This window comes from Cuculus canorus, chromosome 32 (assembly GCF_017976375.1).
Source record: "Cuculus canorus isolate bCucCan1 chromosome 32, bCucCan1.pri, whole genome shotgun sequence".
In the NCBI taxonomy this organism is placed as follows: domain Eukaryota; kingdom Metazoa; phylum Chordata; class Aves; order Cuculiformes; family Cuculidae; genus Cuculus; species Cuculus canorus.
In genome coordinates this window covers 387,610-405,934 of record NC_071432.1, presented here as the reverse complement: position 1 = coordinate 405,934, position 18,325 = coordinate 387,610, and the positions used below count along the sequence as shown (strand labels likewise).

Below are 18,325 nucleotides of genomic sequence, written 5' to 3'. Positions count from 1 at the left end.
ACCCCTCTGCCCTCCCCAAACCCCCTGTGACCCCCCTAAACCCCTCTGCCCCCCCAACCCCCCTGTGACCCCCCAAACCCCTCTGGCCCCCCAAACCCCCTGTGACCCCCCAAACCCCTCTGCCCCCCCAAACCCCTTGTGACCCCCCAAACCCCTCTGCCCCCCCAAACCCCTCTGCCCCCCCAAACCCCTTGTGACCCCCCAAACCTCTCTGCCCCCCACAATCCATGGTGCCCCCCCCCCCCCCCAACCTTGACCCCCCGGCTCAGGCTGAGGGGCGGTGGGGGCGGTGCCATTGGGGTCCCTTTTTAGGGGGAGGGGGATCACAGGCTTTTGGGGGGACCCAGAGGTTTTGTGGGGTCCTTGGGGCGGCAGGGGGGGGGTCCCCCTCCTCTTTAAGCCCCGCCCATAGGGTGGAACCGGGGGGGGGGTCCCTATGGATCCTATAGGGCGGAGGGGGCGGCGTTAGAGGAACACCCCCCCCCCCCCCCCGAGATCACGGGGAGATGAGTGGTTCCGACCCCGCCCCTTCGCGTGACGTCACAATGACGTCACACACCCCGCCGGCGCCACGAGGTGGAAACACGGCGAGAAACCGCGCCAAAGTGACGTCACCCAGGACAAGTCACGCCCCCCTCCCCTCGGATTGGCGGGAAGGGATACACACGCGCGCGCCAAAGTGACGTCACCCCCTCGGGCGCGCGGCGGACCCGGAAGCGGCGGCGGGAGCGGAGCGGGTGAGGGGGGGGCGGGGCCTGCGGGGGGACACCCCCCCCCCCAAAATCCCGGGGTACCCCTAAACCACCCCCCCCCCCAACCCCTTGGGTTTCCCGAACCCCTGTCCTACCCCCCCCCAAAAAACCCCGGGGTCCCCCCAAACTCGTAAGTCCTCCTAATCTCTGGGCCCCCCCCCTAAATCCATGGCCCCCCCCCCAAGCCCTTGGGCCCCCCCCAAATCCATGGGGCCTCCCCAAATCCATGGGGCCCCCCCAAACCTCTGTGCACCCCCCAAAACCTCTGTCCCGCCCACAAACCCATGGAGACCCCCCCAAACCCATGGAGACACCCCCAAATCCATGGGGACCCCCTCCAAATTCATGGAGACTCCCCAAAACCCCTGTGCCCCCCCCAAATCCATGGAGAACCCCCCCAAAACCCTTGTGCCCCCCCCAAATCCATGGGGAACCCCCCCTAAACCCCTGTGCCCCCCCAAATCCATGAGGAACACCCCTAAACCCCTGTGCCCCCTCCTAAATCCATAGGAACCCCCCCCAAATCCATGGAGACCCCCCCTAAACCCCTGTGCCCCCCCCAATCCATGGGGAACCCCCCAAATCCATAGAGACCCCCCTAAATCCCTGTACCCCCCCAAATCCATAGAGACCCCCCCTAAACCCCTGTGCCCCCCCCCCAAATCCATGGGGACCCCCCCCCCAAAAATCCATGGAGACACCCCCAAACCTTGTGGCCCCCCCCCCCCCAAAAAATCCTTACGTCTCCACCCAAAGCCTGGGATCCCCCCAAAATTCCTGGGGTTCCCCCCCCACCAATTCCTTTTGGGGGGGACTCCATGGTTAGGGGGGGAGAACCCGGAATGTTGGGGGGCGATCCAGGGTTTTGGGGGGAACCCGGGGGAGTTGTGGGGGTTTTTTGGGGGGGGCAGGGGGGAAGGTTTGGGGGTTCCCAAAGGGTTTGGGGGGGGTCGCAGGTGGTTCTCACCCCCATTTTTCTCTGCCCCCCCCTTTTCAGGCAGCCATGGCGACGCCCAGCTCCTCCCCCCCCCCGCCAAGGGACCCCCGAACCCCCAGGTGAGGGCCCCCCAAAACCCTGTGACCCCCAAACTCCTCCCTCTGACCCTGAGCTGGAGCCCTGGGTCACCCCCAAAAACTCCTGGGTCACCCTAAACCCCTGCGTCCCCCCAAAAACCCCCTGGGTCTCCCCCAAACTCTTTATCCTGTTTTGGACTCTTGGGTCCCCCCAAACCCTTGGGTCCCCCCAAACCCCCTGGGTCCCCCCCAAACTCTTTATCCTGTTTTGGACTCTTGAGTTCCCCCCAAGCCCCCTTGGGTCCCCCCAAACCCTTGAGTCCCCCCCAAACTCTTTATCCTATTTTGGACTCTTGGGTTCCCCCCAAACTCCCTGGGTCCCCCCCAAACTCCCTGGTTCCCCCAAACCCTTGGGTCCCTCCCAAACCCTTGGGTCCCCCCAAACTCCCTGGGTCCCCCCAAACTCCCTGGTTCCCCCAAACCCCCTGGGTCCCCCCCAAACTCCCTGGGTCCCCCAAACCCCTTGCGTCCCCCCAAATCCCCTGGGTCCCCCCAAACCCTTGGGTCCCCCCCAAACCCCCGTGGGTCCCCCCCAACCCCTTGAGTCCCTCCCAAACCCCTGGGTCCCCCCCAAACCCCTGGGTCCCCCCAAACCGCTTGGTTCCCCCCAAACCCCCTGGGTCCCCCCAAACCCTTGGGTTCCCCCCAAACTCTTTATTCTATTTTGGACTGTTGGGTTCCCCCCAAATACCCCTGGGTCCCCCCAAACCCTTGGGTTCCCCCAAACCCTCTTGAGTCCCTCCCAAACCCTTGGGTCCCCACAAACCCCCTGGGTCCCCCCAAACCCTTGGGTCCCCCCCAAACCCCCGTGGGTCCCCCCAAACCCTCTTGAGTCCCTCCCAAACCCCCTGGGTCCCCTCCAAACTCCCTGGTTCCCCCAAACCCTTGGGTCCCCCCAAACCCCTTGGGTCCCCCCCAAACACCCTGGGTCCCCCCCAACCCTCGAGTCCCCCCCAACCCTTGGGTCCCCCCAAATCCCCTTGGGTCCCCCCAAACCCTTGGGTTCCCCCCAAACCCCCTGGGTCCCCCCAAACCCCTGGGTCCCCCCAAACCCCCTGGCTCCCCCCCAAACCCCTTGGCTCCCCCCCAACCCCTCGAGTCCCCCCCAACCCTTGGGTTCCCCCCAAACTCCCTGGGTCCCCCAAACCCCCTCGAGTCCCCCCCAACCCCTCGAGTCCCCCCCCAACCCCTCTTTCCGCCTGGGTCACCGTTGGCGCTCCCAGAGCCGCCGGTGGTGGCCGATCCGTCGTCGTTGCCGGTGTCTCCGGTGTCGCACGGCGGCGACGTCGCGGAGGACGAGGAGGAGGATGAGGAGGTGGTGTCGTCGGTGCCGCCGTCGTGGCCGGGGGGGAACCGCCGCGGGGCGGAGGAGGACGTGACGGCGTCGGGATGGCGGTGCCGGAGCAAACACGTCTTCGTGCTGAGCGAGGCGGGAAAGCCCATCTACTCGCGGCACGGCAACGAGGAGGCGCTGGCGGCCACCATGGGCGTCATGATGGCGCTCGTCTCCTTCATCCAGAGCGGCGGCAACGCCATCCGCGCCATCTGCTCCGGTAAAAAAAAGGGGGAGCAGCGGGGGCACCCCTACAGTCACACCCAATGGCACCCCCGAAACTCGGCCCCGGAGGCACCGGCCAAGCTCGCCTCCTAAGGCCCAAGATACCCGCAAACTGTCTCCTCAAGCCCTAAGACACCCCCAAACTCGGCCCCGCAGGCACCCCCAAACTCCCATCCCAACCCCTAAGACACCCCCAAACTAACTCTCCTCCCAACCCCTAAGACACCCCCAAACTCTCTTCTCAATCCCTAAGACACCCCCAAACTAACTCTCCTCTCAACCCCTAAGACACCCCCAAACTCTCTTCTCAATCCCTAAGACACCCCCAAACTAACTCTCCTCTCAACCCCTAAGACACCCCCAAACTCTCTTCTCAACCCCTAAGACACCCCCAAACTAACTCTCCTCCCAACCCCTAAGACACCCCCAAACTCTCTTCTCAACCCCTAAGACACCCCCAAACTAACTCTCCTCCCAACCCCTAAGACACCCCCAAGACACCCCCAAACTAACTCTTCTCCCAACCCCTAAGACACCCCCAAACTCTTCTCCCAACCCCTAAGACACCCCCAAACTCTCTTCTCAATCCCTAAGACACCCCCAAACTAACTCTCCTCTCAACCCCTAAGACACCCCCAAACTCTCCTCCCAACGCCTAAGACACCCCCAAGACACCCCCAAACTAACTCTCCTCTCAACCCCTAATACACCCCCAAACTCCTCTCCCAACCCCTAAGACACCCCCAAACTCTGCCCCACAGGCACCCCCAATACTCCCATCCCAACCCCTAAGACACCCCCAAACTCTGCCCCACAGGCACCCCCAAACTCCCATCCCAACCCCTAAGACACCCCCAAGGCGCCCCCAAACTAACTCTTCTCCCAACCCCTAAGACACCCCCAAACTCTGCCCTGCAGGCACCCCCCAAACTCCCATCCCAACCCCTAAGACACCCCCAAACTCTGCCCCTAAGACACCCCCAAACTCCCATCCCAACCCCTAAGACACCCCCAAACTCCTCTCCCAACCCCTAAGACACCCCCAAACTCTCTTCTCAACCCCTAAGACACCCACAAACTCTGCCCCACAGGCACCGCCAAACTCCCATCCCAACCCCTAAGACACCCCCAAGGCACCCCCAAACTAACTCTCCTCTCAACCCCTAAGACACCCCCAAACTCTCTTCTCAATCCCTAAGACACCCCCAAACTCTCCTCTAAGACACCCCTAAACTCCCCTCCCAACCCTTAACCCCCCCCCCCCCCCAAGACCCCCCCAAATCCCCCCTGGGTGCCCCCGTAGGTGTCCCCCAACCGCTAGGCCCCCCCAAACCCCTCAAATCCCCCCTGGGTGCCCCCCCAGACTCCCCCTGCCCCCTCAGACCCCCCCAAATCCCCCCTGGGTGCCCCCTCAGGTCTCCCCCAACCCCCAGGCCCCCCCAAACCCCCCAGCCTCCCCCCAGATCCCCCCTGGGTGCCCCCCCAGACCCTCCTTAACACCCCCTAGACCCCCCTAAATCCCCCCTGGGTGCCCCCGTAGGTCTCCCCCAACCCCTAGGCCCCCCCAAACCCCCCCAAATCCCCCCTGGGTGCCCCCCCAGACCCCCCGTAACCCCCTATTTAACCCCCCCCCGCCCAGAGGACCGGACGCTGGTGTTTGAGCAGCGCGGACCCCTCCTCTTGGTTTCGGTGTCGCGCACGCGGCAGTCGGCGTCGCAGCTGCGCCGGGAATTGGCCTTCGTCCACGAGCAGATCCTCAGCCTCCTCACCCGCGGCGGCATCGCCCGCGTCTTCGCCCGCCGCCGCGGTTACGACCTTCGACGCCTCCTCGCCGGCGCCGAAGCCGTTTTGGATCGTCTCCTTTCCGGCGCGGCCGCCGACGGGCGCCTGTTATTGGGTGCCGCACGCTGTTTACCGTTACCGGCACCGCTCCGCCGCGCCGTATCCGCCGCGCTCCGGCGTGCCGCCTCCACCACCATTCCCGCGCCGGCTTTGGCGCTGTTGGCGGCCGGCGGGCGGCTGGTGACGGCGGCGCGGCAGCGGGCTTTGGCCGAAGGCGGGCGGTTGTGTGCCAGCGACCTCCACCTCCTCCTCAACCTCTTGGGAAGCGGCGTGGGAGCCGGCGAGGTGTGGACGCCGGTGTGTTTGCCGCGCTTCAATCCCGACGGGTATTTCTACGCCTACGCGGCGACGCTGGGCGAGGACGAGGAGGATGGCGGCGATGGCGGCGGCGTGACGCTCATCCTGCTGTCGACGGAGCGCGAAGGCTTCTACGCGGCGGCCGGCTGCCGGCGGCGCTTGGAGGAGACGCTGCGGGCGCAGGGGTGGCTGCGGGAGCTGGCGGCGGCGCTGCGGGCGGGCGCGGGGTACGGCGCGGCTCGGCCCGGCGCTCCCGAGCTCCGGCATTTTCTCTACAAACCCTTGGAAGGGCCCGAGGAGATGCAGCAGCTCCCGCAGTTCACGAGGTGTGGGGTGTTGGGGGGGTGGGAGGATTTGGGGGGGGGGGGGGGTGTCCCCCAATTATTCCGCCCTAATCCTCTTCCCGTATCCGTCCCGGCACAGCCCGGAGCTGGAGGAGCCGTACGGAAGCGAGGAGGAGCAGCAGCGGCTCTTCGATCTCTACCACCACCTGCACGGGCGGGTGCACAGCGCCCGGCGGCCTCTGCGCCTCCTCTATCACGTGGCCGAGAAGGAGACGTTGTTGGCCTGGGTGAGTCACGTGGCGGAGCGTCAGTAGGTTCCAGAGTGAACGGGGTGGCCCCGACTGTGGCGCCATCGGTAGGTTCTAGGGTTAACGGGGGAGCGTTCGCTCACCGCTGTGTCAGGAGGTTCCGCTGTTAGCGGGGAGCATGTATACCATCAGTAGGTTCCAGAGTTAACGGGGAGCCTTCGCTCACAGCTCTGTTAGTAGGTTCCGGATTTAACAGGGGTTCGTGGCTGGCAGCACCATCAGTAGGCTCCAGAGTGAATGGGGTGCCCGACTGTGGTGCCGTCGGTAGGTTCCAGAGTTAACAGAGAGCCTTCAGTCACAGCTTTGTTAGTTGGTTCCGGATTTAACAGGGGTTCGTGGTTGGTAGCACCATCAGTAGGCTCCAGAGTGAACGAGGTGCCCGACTGTGGCGCCGTCAGTAGGTTCCAGAGTTAACAGAGAGCGTTCGCTCACGGCTCTGTTAGTAGGTTCCAGATTTAACAGGGGTTCGTGGTTGGCAGCGCCATCAGTAGGTTCCAGAGTTAACGGGGAGCCTTCACTCACAGCTCTGTTAGTAGGTTCCAGATTTAACAGGGGTTCATGGTTGGCAGCGCCATCAGTAGGTTCCAGAGTTAACAGAGAGCGTTCACTCACAGCTCCGTTAGTTGGTTCCGGATTTAACAGGGGTTCGTGGTTGGCAGCGCCATCAGTAGGCTCCAGAGTGAACGAGGTGCCCGACTGTGGCGCCGTCAGTAGGTTCCAGAGTTAACAGAGAGCGTTTGCTCACAGCTCTGTTAGTAGGTTCCGGATTTAACAGGGGTTCGTGGTTGGCAGCATCATCAGTAGGTTCCAGAGTGAACCGGGCACGTGGTGGCGGTGCCATCAGTAGGTTGCAGAGTGAATGAGGTGACTGCCGGTCGGTAGCATCCGGCGTGAACAGGGATGGCCGCTGGCAGCACCATCATTAGGTCCCAGAGTGAACGGCTTGCTCGCCAGGCGCGCCGTCAGTAGGTTCCAGGGTTAACGGGCGGGTGGTTTCCCTCGTGCGGCGCAGGTGACCGGCAAGTTCGAGCTGTACGGGTGCTTCAGCCCGCTGGTGACCAAGGCCGGCGCCATCGGCGTGCTCACCAAGCTGCTGCGGTGGCTGAAGAAGGAGGAGGACTGGCTCTTCATCCGCTACCCGCCGCCATATTGCGCCGCGCCCGCCCGCCCCGACGGCGCCGAGCCCGAGGGCTGAGCCCTAATCCCGGGAATCGGGGGAATAAAGCACCGGCAACGAGACGGGGGGAGAGAGAGAGAGATACCTGTGTCCGATGGATTGGGAAAGGGGGGGACGGGGGGGGACACGGAGAGGAGGAGGCGTCGGAGGGAGACATGGAAGGGGCGAAGGGGGGAGAGGAGAAGGGAAGAGGGAGCGGGGAGGGGGTGGGAAATGGAGGGGAAAGGGATGGAAAATGGAGGGGAAAGGGATTGGAAAATGGAGGGAAAAGGGATTGGAGAAAAGGGGTGGGAAACGGAGGGAAAAGGGATTGGAGAAAAGGGGTGGGAAATGGAGGGAAAAGGGATTGGAAAATGGAGGGAAAAGGGATTGGAAAATGGAGGGGAAAGGGATGGAAAATGGAGGGAAAAGGGATTGGAAAATGGAGGGAAAAGGGATTGGAGAAGGAGTGCCAAAATGGAGAGAAAAGGGATTGGAGAAGGGGTGGGAAAAGGGAATGGAGAAGGGGTGGGAAATGGAGGGAAAAGGGATTGGAGAAAAGGGGTGGGAAACGGAGGGAAAAGGGATGGAAAATGGAGGGAAAACGGATTGGAAAATGGAGGGAAAAGGGATTGGAGAAGGAGTGCCAAAATGGAGGGAAAAGGGATTGGAGAAGGGGTGGGAAATGGAGGGAAAAGGGATTGGAGGAAGGGGTGGGAAATGGAGGGAAAAGGGATGGAAAATGGAGGGAAAAGGGATTGGGAGAAGGGGTGGGAAATGGAGGGAAAAGGGATTGGAGAAAGGGGTGGGAGAGGAGATGGAAAAGGGAGGGAAAAGGGATTGGAGAAAAGGGGTGGGAAACGGAGGGAAAAGGGATTGGAGAAAGGGGTGGGAAATGGAGGGAAAAGGGATTGGGAGAAAGGGGTGGGAAATGGAGGGAAAAGGGATTGGAGAAGGATTGGGAAATGGAGGGAAAAGGGATTGGAGAGGAAATGGAAAAGGGATGGAAAATGTAGGGAGAAGGGATTGGAGAAGAGAGGGAAAATGGAGGGAAAATGTGATTGGAGGAAGGAGGGAAAAAGGAGGGAAAATGTGATTGGAGGAAGGAGGGAAAATGGAGGGAAAGGGGATTGGAGAGGGGAGGGAAAACGATTGGAGAAAGGAGGGAAAACAGGGGAAAAAAATCCCATAAAAGGCAAGAAGGGAGAGAAAATGTGGAAGAGGAGAGGGAAAGCGGAGGGGAGAGGAGAGTGGAGGGAAGAGGGGAGAGGAGAGGGCGGAGAAGGGACAGAAATGAGAGGGAGACGGGAGAGAAAGGAGGGGGAAAGGTGATAGAGGAGGGATTGGAGAGGCGATAGGGAAAGTGGGAGAGAAAATGGAGGGAAACATGAGAGAAACCATGGGAAAGGAGGGATGGAAAAGAGGGGAAAGAGAGCACAAGAAATGAAGGGGGAAAGTGCCGCGAAGGGAAGGGAAACGGCGAAGGAAAGGGGTGAGGGTGGCAGAAAATGGAGGGAAAAGGTGACAGAAAAGTGGGAATAGGGAACAAATGGGGACGAGATGGGACAGGAAAAAGAGTGGGGGTGGAGGTAAGAGAGGAGGAAAAGCGAGAAAATGGAGGGTGAGAGAGAGAAAAGGTGGGAAAAGGGGAGAAGAGGAGGGAAAGTGTGACAGAAGGAGGGGAGGTGCAAAGGAAAATGGAGGGAAATGTGGCAAAATATAGGGAAGAAGGGATGGGAAAGAGAGGATGTGAAACGGAGGGAGAAAGGAGAGAAAAGTAAGGGAAGAGAGGAGGCAGGAGAAAGGGAAAGAAATGGCAGGAAAAGTGAGAGGAAAGGGGAGAGAAAACGGTGGGAAGAGGGAGCAGAAAAGGGAAGAGGGGACAGAAAATGGTGGGGAGGGAGGACGGAAAATGGCGGGAAAAGGGGGGAGAAAATGATGGGAAGAGAGAAAAGGAAAGGGAAGAGGGGACAGAAAATGGTGGGAAGAGAGGGCAGAAAATGGCGGGAAAAGGGGACAGAAAGTGAAAAGGGTCAGAAAATGATGGGAAGAGTGGACAGGAAAGGGAAAAGGGGACAGAAAGGGAAGAGGGGACAGAAAATGGCAGGAAAAGGGGACAGAAAGGGAAAAGGGGACAGAAAATGATGGGAAGAGAGAAAAGGAAAGGGAAGAGGGGACAGAAAATGGTGGGAAGAGAGGACAGAAAATGGCGGGAAAAGAGGACAGAAAGAGAAGAGGGGACAGAAAGGGAAGAGGGGACAGAAAATGGTGGGAAGAGAGGACAGGAAAGGGAAAAGGGGACAGAAAATGGCAGGAAAAGGGGATAGAAAGGGAATAGGGGACAGAAAGGGAAGAGGGGACAGAAAAAGGCGGGAAAAGAGGACAGAAAGGGAAAAGTGGACAGAAAGGGAAGAGGGAATGGAAAATGGTGTGAAAAGGGGACAGAAAGGGAAGAGAGGACAGAAAGGGAAAAGGGGACAGAAAGGGAAGAGAGGACAGAAAGGGAAGAGAGGACAGAAAGGGAAGAGGGGACAGAAAGGGAAGAGGGGACAGAAAATGGTGGGAAGAGGGGATGGGAGAGAGTGACCACGGGACATGGGAGGGGCCGAGGGGCCCGCAGGTGGCTGCCATCGTCCCCGTGTCCCCTCAGGCTGCGGTGATGGACGGTGACCCCCACGGTGAGGGCTCCGTCGGCCGTTTCCCCTCCGCATCCCCACGTCCTCCCCCTTCTCAGGGGACACGGGTGTCACCATGATCCCCTCTAAGGTCTCCCCGGGACAGCCCCGAGGCCGGAGGTGCTGCTGGGTCGGATCCGCAGCCTGCAGCGAGGTGAGCGTCCGGGGGGGACCCCTCCAGTGTCCCCCCAAGTGCCCGTGATGGCTGCCATCGTCCCGTCCCTGCAGTGCGTCAGGCTGTGGCGCGGGAGATGGCGGAGGCGCAGGGACACGGCGAGGGGCTACGGCAGCACCTGGAGCAGCGTGAGTCCGGGAGAGGGGAGCCAGGATGTCTGGGAAAGGGGATCCAGGTGTCCGGGAGGGACCCTGGAGTCTGGGAGAGGGGATCCAAGTGTCCAGGAGGGACCCAGGAGTCTGGGAGAGGGGATCCAGGATATCTGGGAAAGGGTATCCAGGTGTCCGGGAGGGACCCAGGAATCTGGGAGAGGGGATCCAAGTGTCCGGGAGGGACCCAGGAATCTGGGAGAGGGGATCCAAGCGTCCAGGAGGGACCCAGGAGTCTGGGAGAGGGGATCCAAGTGTCCAGGAGGGACCCAGGAGTCTGGGAGAGGGGATCCAAGGGTCCAGGAGGGACCCAGGAGTCTGGGAGAGGGGATCCAAGTGTCCAGGAGGGACCCAGGAATCTGGGAGAGGGGATCCAAGCATCCAGGAGGGACCCTGGAGTCTGGGAGAAGGGATCCAGGTGTCCAGGAGGGACCCTGGAGCCTGGGAGAAGGGATCCGGGGTGTCTGAGATAGGGGATCCAGGTGTCCAAGTGGGACCCAGGAATCTGGGAGAGGGGATCCAAATGTCCAGGAGGGACCCAGGAATCTGGGAGAAGGGATCCAAGTGTCCAGGAGGGACCCAGGAATCTGGGAGAGGGGATCCAGGCATCCACAAGGGATCTGAGATAGAGGATCCAGGTGTCCAGTAGAGACCCAGGAGTCTGGGAGAGGGGTTGGAGGTGTCTGTCCAGGAGGGACCCAGAAATCTGGGATAGAATCCCCCTTTTACCGCAGTGGAGGAGCGTCAGGCGGCGCTGGAGGGGCTCTGGCAGCAGAAGCAGGGTGAGACCCGCGCTCCGTCCTCCTCCCTGAATCCCTCGGGATCCCTGTGTCCCCCTCCCCTCGATTCCGGGATCCCTCTGGAGCACCTGGATCTCCTCTGGATCCCCGTGTCCCCCTCCCCTCGATTCCGGGATCCCTCTGGAGCACCTGGATCCCCTCTGGATCCCCGTGTCCCCCTCCCCTCGATTCCGGGATCCCTTTGGAGCACCTGGATCCCCTCTGGATCCCCGTGTCCCCCTCCCCTCGATTCCGGGATCCCTTTGGGGTCGTTCCCGGCAGAAGCGCTGCGGGTGGCTCGGCTGCGCCGGGAGGAGGTGGAGGCCGAAGGGCAAAGGTCAGTAGGAGTGGACACAGCTCCCCACACCCCTTGGGGACATCTCCGGACCCCCAGTGACCCCTCAGCCTTGGCATCGGTGTGACCCCTGACCCCTCCAAGCCCCCCTGTGACCCCTGACCCTTGGCATCCTGATGACCCCTGACCCCCAAATGCCCTCAGCCCCCACACCGGTGACCCCTGACCCCTCCACGCCCCCCTGTGACCGGTGACCCCTGACCCCTCCAAGCCCTCTGTGACCTCTGACCCCTCTGAGTCCACCTGTGACCCCTGACCCTTGGCATCCTGATGACCCCTGACCCCCAAATGCCCTCAGCCCCCACCCCGGTGATCCTTGACCCCTCCAAGCCCCCCTTGGTGACACCTGACCCCTCCAAGCCCCCGTGGCCTCTGACCCTTGGCATCCTGCTGACCTCTGACCCCTCCGAGCCCCCCTGTGACCCCTGACCCTTGGCATCCTGATGACCCCTGACCCCCAAATGCCCTCAGCCCCCACCCCGGTGATCCTTGACCCCTCCAAGCCCCCCCGGTGACCCCTGACCCCCCCAAGCCCCCATGACCTCTGACCCTTGGCATCCTGCTGACCCCTCCGAGCCCCCCAGTGACCCCTGACCCTTGGCATCCTGCTGACCCCTGACCCCCAAATGCCCTCAGCCCCCCCCCTTGGTGACCCCTGAGTGACCTTGACCCCCCGTGACCTTTGACCCTGCCAGGCGCCGGGGCCTCTGCCTGGGCCGCCAGCGGGACCTGGAAGGAGCCGGAGAGCAGCGAGAGCGACTGCTTCACCTGCGCCGACGACATCGGTGCGTCGCGCGGCACCCAGGTCACGTGACGCCGGGGAGGGGTCACGTGACGCCGGGGGTCACGTGACGCCGGGGGGGGGGGTCCCCACAGGCAGGAGTTCTGGCAGCAGCTGGAGGCCATCATGGAAGAGCACAAACGCCTGCGGGAGTTTCACGTGAGAACCTTCGGCACCTGAGTTTGAGGTCCCAAATCCCGGAATCCCGGGATCCACAGGACCCTTCCAAGGCCTCTTGGTGACCCCTGACCCTTGGCATCCTGGTGACCCCTGACCCCTGGCATCCTGGTGACCCCTCCCACAGACCCCATCCCAGTTGGAGGCTGAACTGGTGCGACTGGAGGAGGCGCGGGAGAAGCTGCTGAGCCAGGGTGAGGAGTCCCGGATGCCTCAGTTTCCCCTCCCTGGACACCAGGACCCCCTCCCGGATCCATGGAGGGATCAGGAGGCTCCGCCCCCCCTATCCCAGAGCGACGCTTCCTGGAGGCAGAGAAGGACGTCGGAGCTGAAGCCCACGTGGCCGCGTGAGTGCCGGAACCCCCCCCCGGCATCGTGGTCACCCCCTTTCACCCCCTGGTGACCTCTCCCGAGACCCCACCTCGGTGACCCCCTGACCCCAAATGCCCTCAGACCCCACCCCAGTGACCCCTGACACCCCCAAGACCCCTCGGTTCCCGCAGGCGGTTGGTGCAGCAGGCGGAGGAGGCGGCACGGCGCCGGCTGGGGGCGGAGCTAGCCCGGCAGCAGGGCCACCAGCGCCAGCGGGATAGGTGAGGGGACACGCCCCCATTCCTTTAGGTCACGCCCCCATCCCTTTAGGCCACGCCCCAATTCACTTAGGACACGCCCCCACTCCCCACAGGACACGCCCTCCCTCTCGTGGCCACGCCCCATACGTATTGGCCACGCCCTCATTCACCATGGACACGCCTCCATCCACATGACCACGCCCCCACCACATATGGCCCCACCCCCTTTATGACTGACCACGCCCCCTTTTAACCACTCTGTATTGGATTCTCAATGGCCACGCCCCCTCTCGTGGCCACGCCCCCCTCACAATGCCCCTTGGCCCCTCCTTTCTAGGACCCCTTTAGGGCCTTCCAGGACCCTTCTCAGATCCCCAGGACCCCCCCGGGACCCCTTTAGGGCCCTCACGACCCTTCTCAGACCCCCAGGACCCCCCTGGGACCCCTTTAGGGCCCTCACGACCCTTCTCAGACCCCCAGGACCCCCCTGGGACCCCTTTAGGGCCTTCCAGAACCCCTCTAGAACTTTCTGGACCCCTCGAGAGCCACTCATGACCCTTTTAGATCCCCCCGGACCCCTCTTGGACTCTTGGAACCCTTCTAGAAATCCCCCTGAACCCCTCTAGAGACCCCCAGGACCCCCCTAGAGCCCCCAAGACCCTTTGAGGGCCCCGCCTCCTTGCCTCTGACCCCGCCCCCTTGCCCCTGGCCACACCCCATTGCCCCTTGCCCCGCCCCTCACTCTGTCCCCGCCCCCTCCAGGCTGGCAGAGGAGCTGGAGCAGCTGCAGCGCCCCCCACAGGCTGCGCCCCAGTGAGGGGGTCCCCGCATCCCCGCGTCCCCTCGGGACCCTCAGCTCTCCACCACGTCCGCCTGTACCCCCATAACCCTCCCCCAGTGCCCAATATGGCCCCCTACATCTCCCCATGACCCCCCAAATCCCCCGTGTCTCCCCCATATCCCAATCCCTACCATCTCCCCATATCCCACAGCCCCCCCAACACCCCCATATCCCAAAGCCCCCCAACAACCCCCATTTCCCCATGTCCCCCCCATATCCCAAAGCCCCCCAACACCCCCCATTTCCCCATGTCCCCCCCATATCCCAAAGCCCCCCCAACACCCCCTATTTCCCCATGTCCCCCCCATATCCCAAAGCCCCCCCCAACACCCCCCATTTCCCCATGTCCCCCCCACATCCCAAAGCCCCCCCAACACCCCCCATTTCCCCATGTCCCCCCCATATTCCAAAGCCCCCCGTATCCCCCCATTTCCTCCCCATATCCCAAAGCCCCCCCCGTGTCCCCCCATATCCCAAAGCCCCCCCGTGTCCCCCCATTCCCTCAATAAACGCGCCCCCCCCAAACGTGTCTGCGCTGACGTTTCTCACTCACCCAACATGGCGTCCCCCTCACCCTCCACCGCGCGCCGCCATTTTTACCCCTTTCCCGTACGCCGCCATTTTGCCCTTTTTAGCGTCTCCGCTCCGCCATCTTTGAACCGGGCGCCCCACCCCCCGCGGCGGCCATTTTACCTGTGGGCAAAACGGAAGTGTGGGGCCGCTCCTCTTTCCGGTTCCGGTCGCGAGCTGGGGCTGCTGGGCGCGGCGATGGTGCGGAGGGTCCCGGGGGTCCCGGGGGGCTCTCTTGGGGTTCCGGGGGGAATCCCTGACACCCCTTTTCCTTTCTCCCTTCACCCCCAGGATAGTGAATTCTCGGACGCGGAGGCGGCGCCGGGCGGGGAGGAGAACGCGCCCGTGTATTGTGTGTGCCGCAAACCCGACATCAACTGCTTCATGATGTGAGGGGAGCCTTGGGGGGGGTCCTGGGGGCGTTAGGATGGAATTGGGGGGGTCCTGGGGGCGTTAAGATGGAGTTTGGGGGGGTCCTGGGGGCGTTAGGATGGAATTGGGGGGGTCCTGGGGGCGTTAAGATGGAGTTGGGGGGGATTAGGGGGGTCCTGGGGGTGTTAGGATGGAGTTTGGGGGAGTTCTGGGGGCGTTAAGATGGGGTTGAGGGGGATTGGGGGTGTCCTGAGGGTGTTGGGGGGATTGAGGGGGGTCCTGGGGGCGTTAAGATGGAGTTTGGGGGAGTTCTGGGGGCGTTAAGATGGAGTTGGGGGGGATTGGGGGGGTCCTGGGGGCGTTAGGATGGAGTTGGGGGCTCCTGGGGGCGTTAAGATAGAGTTGGGGGGTGTCCTGGGGGCGTTAGGATGGAGTTTGGGGTGTCCTGAGGTCCTTAAGATGGAGTTTGGGGTGTCCTGGGGGCGTTAAGATGGAGTTGGGGGGTGTCCTAGGGTCGTTAAGATGGAGTTTGGGGGGTCCTGGGGGCATTAGGATGGAGTTGGGGGGGTCCTGGGGGCGTTAAGATGGAGTTTGGGGGAGTTCTGAGGGCGTTAAGGTGGAGTTTGGGGGGTCCTGGGGTCGTTAAGATGGAGTTTGGGGGGTCCTGGGGGCATTAAGATGGAATTGGGGGGGTCCTGGGGGCATTAAGATGGAGTTTGGGGGATCCTGGGGCCGTTAAGATGAAGTTGGGGGGTCTTGGGGGCGTTAAGATGGAGTTTGGGGGGGTCCTGGAGGCGTTAAGATGGAGTTGGGGGTGTCCTGGGGGCATTAAGATGGAGTTTGGGGTGTCCTGAGGGCGTTAAGATGGAGTTTGGGGGTTCCTGAGGGCGTTAAGATGAAGTTGGGGGGGTCCTGAGGGCGTTAAGATGGAGTTTGGGGGTTCCTGAGGGCGTTAGGATGGAGTTTGGGGGGTCCTGGGGGCATTAAGATGGAGTTTGGGGGTTCCTGAGGGCATTAAGATGGAGTTTGGGGGGTCCTGGGGGCATTAAGATGGAGTTTGGGGGTTCCTGAGGGCGTTAAGATGGAGTTGGGGGGGTCCTGGGGGCATTAAGATGGAGTTTGGGGGTTCCTGGGGCCGTTAGGATGGAGTTGGGGGGGGTCTTGGCTGCCCAGATCTTCCCCTTAGGAGCCTGAACCCTTTTTAGGAGAGGATTAGTGGGATTTGGGGTCCCTCAGGGTGGGCTTTTTGGGGTGTGGCCCCCCCCAGATCGCTGACGGGGGTTCCTGCCCCCCCTTTTTTGTCTCCCCGCTCGCAGCGGGTGCGACAACTGCAACGAATGGTTCCACGGCGACTGCATCAACATCACCGAGAAAATGGCCAAAGCCATCCGCGAGTGGTACTGCGAGCAGTGCCGCGGTGAGGCCCGGCGCTTTTTGGGGGGGCTCCGCACCCCACCATCTGCTTTTCTTCGGGGGGGGGGTGGTTCCCGGGTGCCTGGATCAATTTTTAGGGGTGTTCTTGGTGCCTGGGTCCCTTTCTGGGGGGATCTGGGGCACCTGGGGCCCATTTTGGGGGGCTCTGAGGCACTTGGGGCCCATTCTGGGGGGCTCTGGGGCACCTGGGTCTCATTTTGGGGGTGTCTGAGGCACCTGGGTCCCATTTTGGGGGGCTCTGGGGCACTTGGGGCCCATTTTGGGGGGCTCTGGGGCACCTGGGTCTCATTTTGGGGGTGTCTGAGGCACCTGGGTCTCATTTTGGGGGGCTCTGAGGCACCTGGGTCTCATTTTGGGGGGCTCTGGGGCACTTGGGGCCCATTTTGGGGGGCTCTGGGGCACCTGGGTCCCATTTTGGGGGGCTCTGAAGCACCTGAGTCTCATTTTGGGGGTGCTGGGTCTCCTTTTTGGGGGGCTCCCACACTCCTGGGTCAATTTTGGGGGACTCTGGGGCACCTGAGTCTCATTTTGGGGGTGCTGGGTCTCCTTTTTGGGGGGCTCCCACACTCCTGGGTCAATTTTGGGGGACTCTGGGGCACCTGAGTTTCATTTTGGGGGTGCTGGGTCTCCTTTTTGGGGGGCTCCCATACTCTGGATCCCATTTTGGGGGGCTCTGAGGCACCTGAGTCTCATTTTGGGGGTGCTGGATCCCATTTTGGGGGGCCCTGGATCACCTGGGTCCCATTTTGGGGGGCTCTGGGGCACCTGAGTCTCATTTTGGGGGTGCTGGGTCCTCTTTTTGGGGGGCTCCCATACTCTGGATCCCATTTTGGGGGGCTCTGAGGCACCTGAGTCCCATTTTGGGGGTGCTGGGTCCCATTTTGGGGGGCCCTGGATCACCTGGGTCCCTTTTTGGGGGGCTCTGGGGCACCTGAGTCTCATTTTGGGGGTGCTGGGTCTCCTTTTTGGGGGGCTCCCACACTCCTGGGTCAATTTTGGGGGGGCTGTGGGTCACCTGGGTCCCTTTTTGGGGGGCTCTGCGTCCGTTTTTGATGAGTTTAGGTCCCTTTTTTTGGGGTGTCGCTCACCCCCGGGTCCCTTTTTTTGGGGGGCTCTGGTTTTTGGGGTGCTCCTGACCCCCCCTTTTTTTTGGGGGGCCCCCCCAGAGAAAGACCCCACTTTGGAGATCCGTTACCGCCACAAGAAGTGGCGCGAGAAGGAACACGAGGGGACGAAGGCGCAGGAGTTGGCGCTGGATCAGGGACGGGCGGCCAAGGTGGGACCCCAAAATCCCCTGTAGTCACCCCAAAATCTCCCTGAACCCCAAATCTCCCAACCCCCACCCCCAAAATTCCTGCCTCTGCTTCCCTGGATTCGCCGGAGCGAATCACTATTGAGCGTCTGAGAGGCACAATGGTTATAGGACCCCAAAATCCCCCGGAATCACCCCAAGATCTCCCGAAATCACCCCAAAATCCCTTTATATCACCCCAAGATCCCACTAAATCACCCCAAAATCTCTCTATATCACCCCAAAATCCCCCAAAATCACCCCAAAATCCTCCCAAATCACCCCAAGATTCCCCTAAATCACTCCAAGATCCCCTTAAATCACCCCAAAATCCCCCTAAATCACCCCAAAATCCCTCTAAATCACCCCAAAATCCCCCCAAATCACCCCCAAAATCCCCCCAAATCACCCCAAGATCCCCCTAAATCACCCCAAGATCTCCCGAGATCACCCCAAAATCCCCCCAAATCACCCCAAGATCCCTCTAAGTCACCCCAAGATCTCCCTAAATCACCCCAAGATCCCCCCGAATCACCCCAAGATCCCCCTGAATCACCCCAAGATCTCCCTAAATCACCCCAAGATCCCCCGGAATCACCCCAAAATCCCTCAAATTAACCCAAGATCCCCCAAATCACCCCAAAATCCCCCAAAATCACCCGAAGATCCCCCAAAATCACCCCAAGATCCCCCAAATCACCCCAAGATCCCACTAAATCACCCCAAAATCCGCGTGAATCCCCCCTAAATGCCCCAATGCTCCCCCAAATCCCCCCAATCCCCCAAATCCCCCTTTAAACCTCCCCTTAAACCCCCCAAACCCCTCTAAATCACCCCAAAATCCACGTGAATCCCCCCTAAATGCCCCAACGCTCCCCCAAAT

General features: G+C 61.9%; 2 protein-coding genes across 4 annotated transcripts in view; both read left to right on the top strand.

Moving 5' to 3' along the window:
* Positions 1-612: 612 nt before the first annotated feature.
* MON1B (MON1 homolog B, secretory trafficking associated) lies at positions 613-7,371 on the top strand (the record flags this gene model as incomplete). Its single annotated transcript, XM_054052148.1, has 6 exons — positions 613-737; positions 1,750-1,808; positions 3,050-3,379; positions 5,024-5,849; positions 5,947-6,094; positions 7,128-7,371. Coding segments are annotated over 6 exons (1,671 nt in total), but the record flags the coding sequence as incomplete, so codon positions are not given.
* Positions 7,372-9,915: 2,544 nt separating this feature from the next.
* Positions 9,916-18,325, top strand: part of CXXC1 (CXXC finger protein 1) — a 32,496-nt gene continuing 24,086 nt past the window's right edge. For all 3 annotated transcript variants that reach the window (XM_054052203.1, XM_054052204.1, XM_054052202.1), the window contains exons 1-14: positions 9,916-9,949; positions 10,038-10,100; positions 10,175-10,249; positions 11,005-11,052; positions 11,332-11,386; positions 12,100-12,189; positions 12,281-12,344; positions 12,490-12,556; positions 12,655-12,709; positions 12,866-12,955; positions 14,411-14,546; positions 14,637-14,734; positions 16,034-16,134; positions 17,318-17,427. In XM_054052203.1, the coding sequence (XP_053908178.1) occupies positions 9,931-9,949; positions 10,038-10,100; positions 10,175-10,249; positions 11,005-11,052; positions 11,332-11,386; positions 12,100-12,189; positions 12,281-12,344; positions 12,490-12,556; positions 12,655-12,709; positions 12,866-12,955; positions 14,411-14,546; positions 14,637-14,734; positions 16,034-16,134; positions 17,318-17,427 (1,071 nt within the window). In that variant the 5' untranslated portion in view covers positions 9,916-9,930. The remainder of the gene's footprint in view (positions 9,950-10,037; positions 10,101-10,174; positions 10,250-11,004; positions 11,053-11,331; positions 11,387-12,099; positions 12,190-12,280; positions 12,345-12,489; positions 12,557-12,654; positions 12,710-12,865; positions 12,956-14,410; positions 14,547-14,636; positions 14,735-16,033; positions 16,135-17,317; positions 17,428-18,325) is intronic.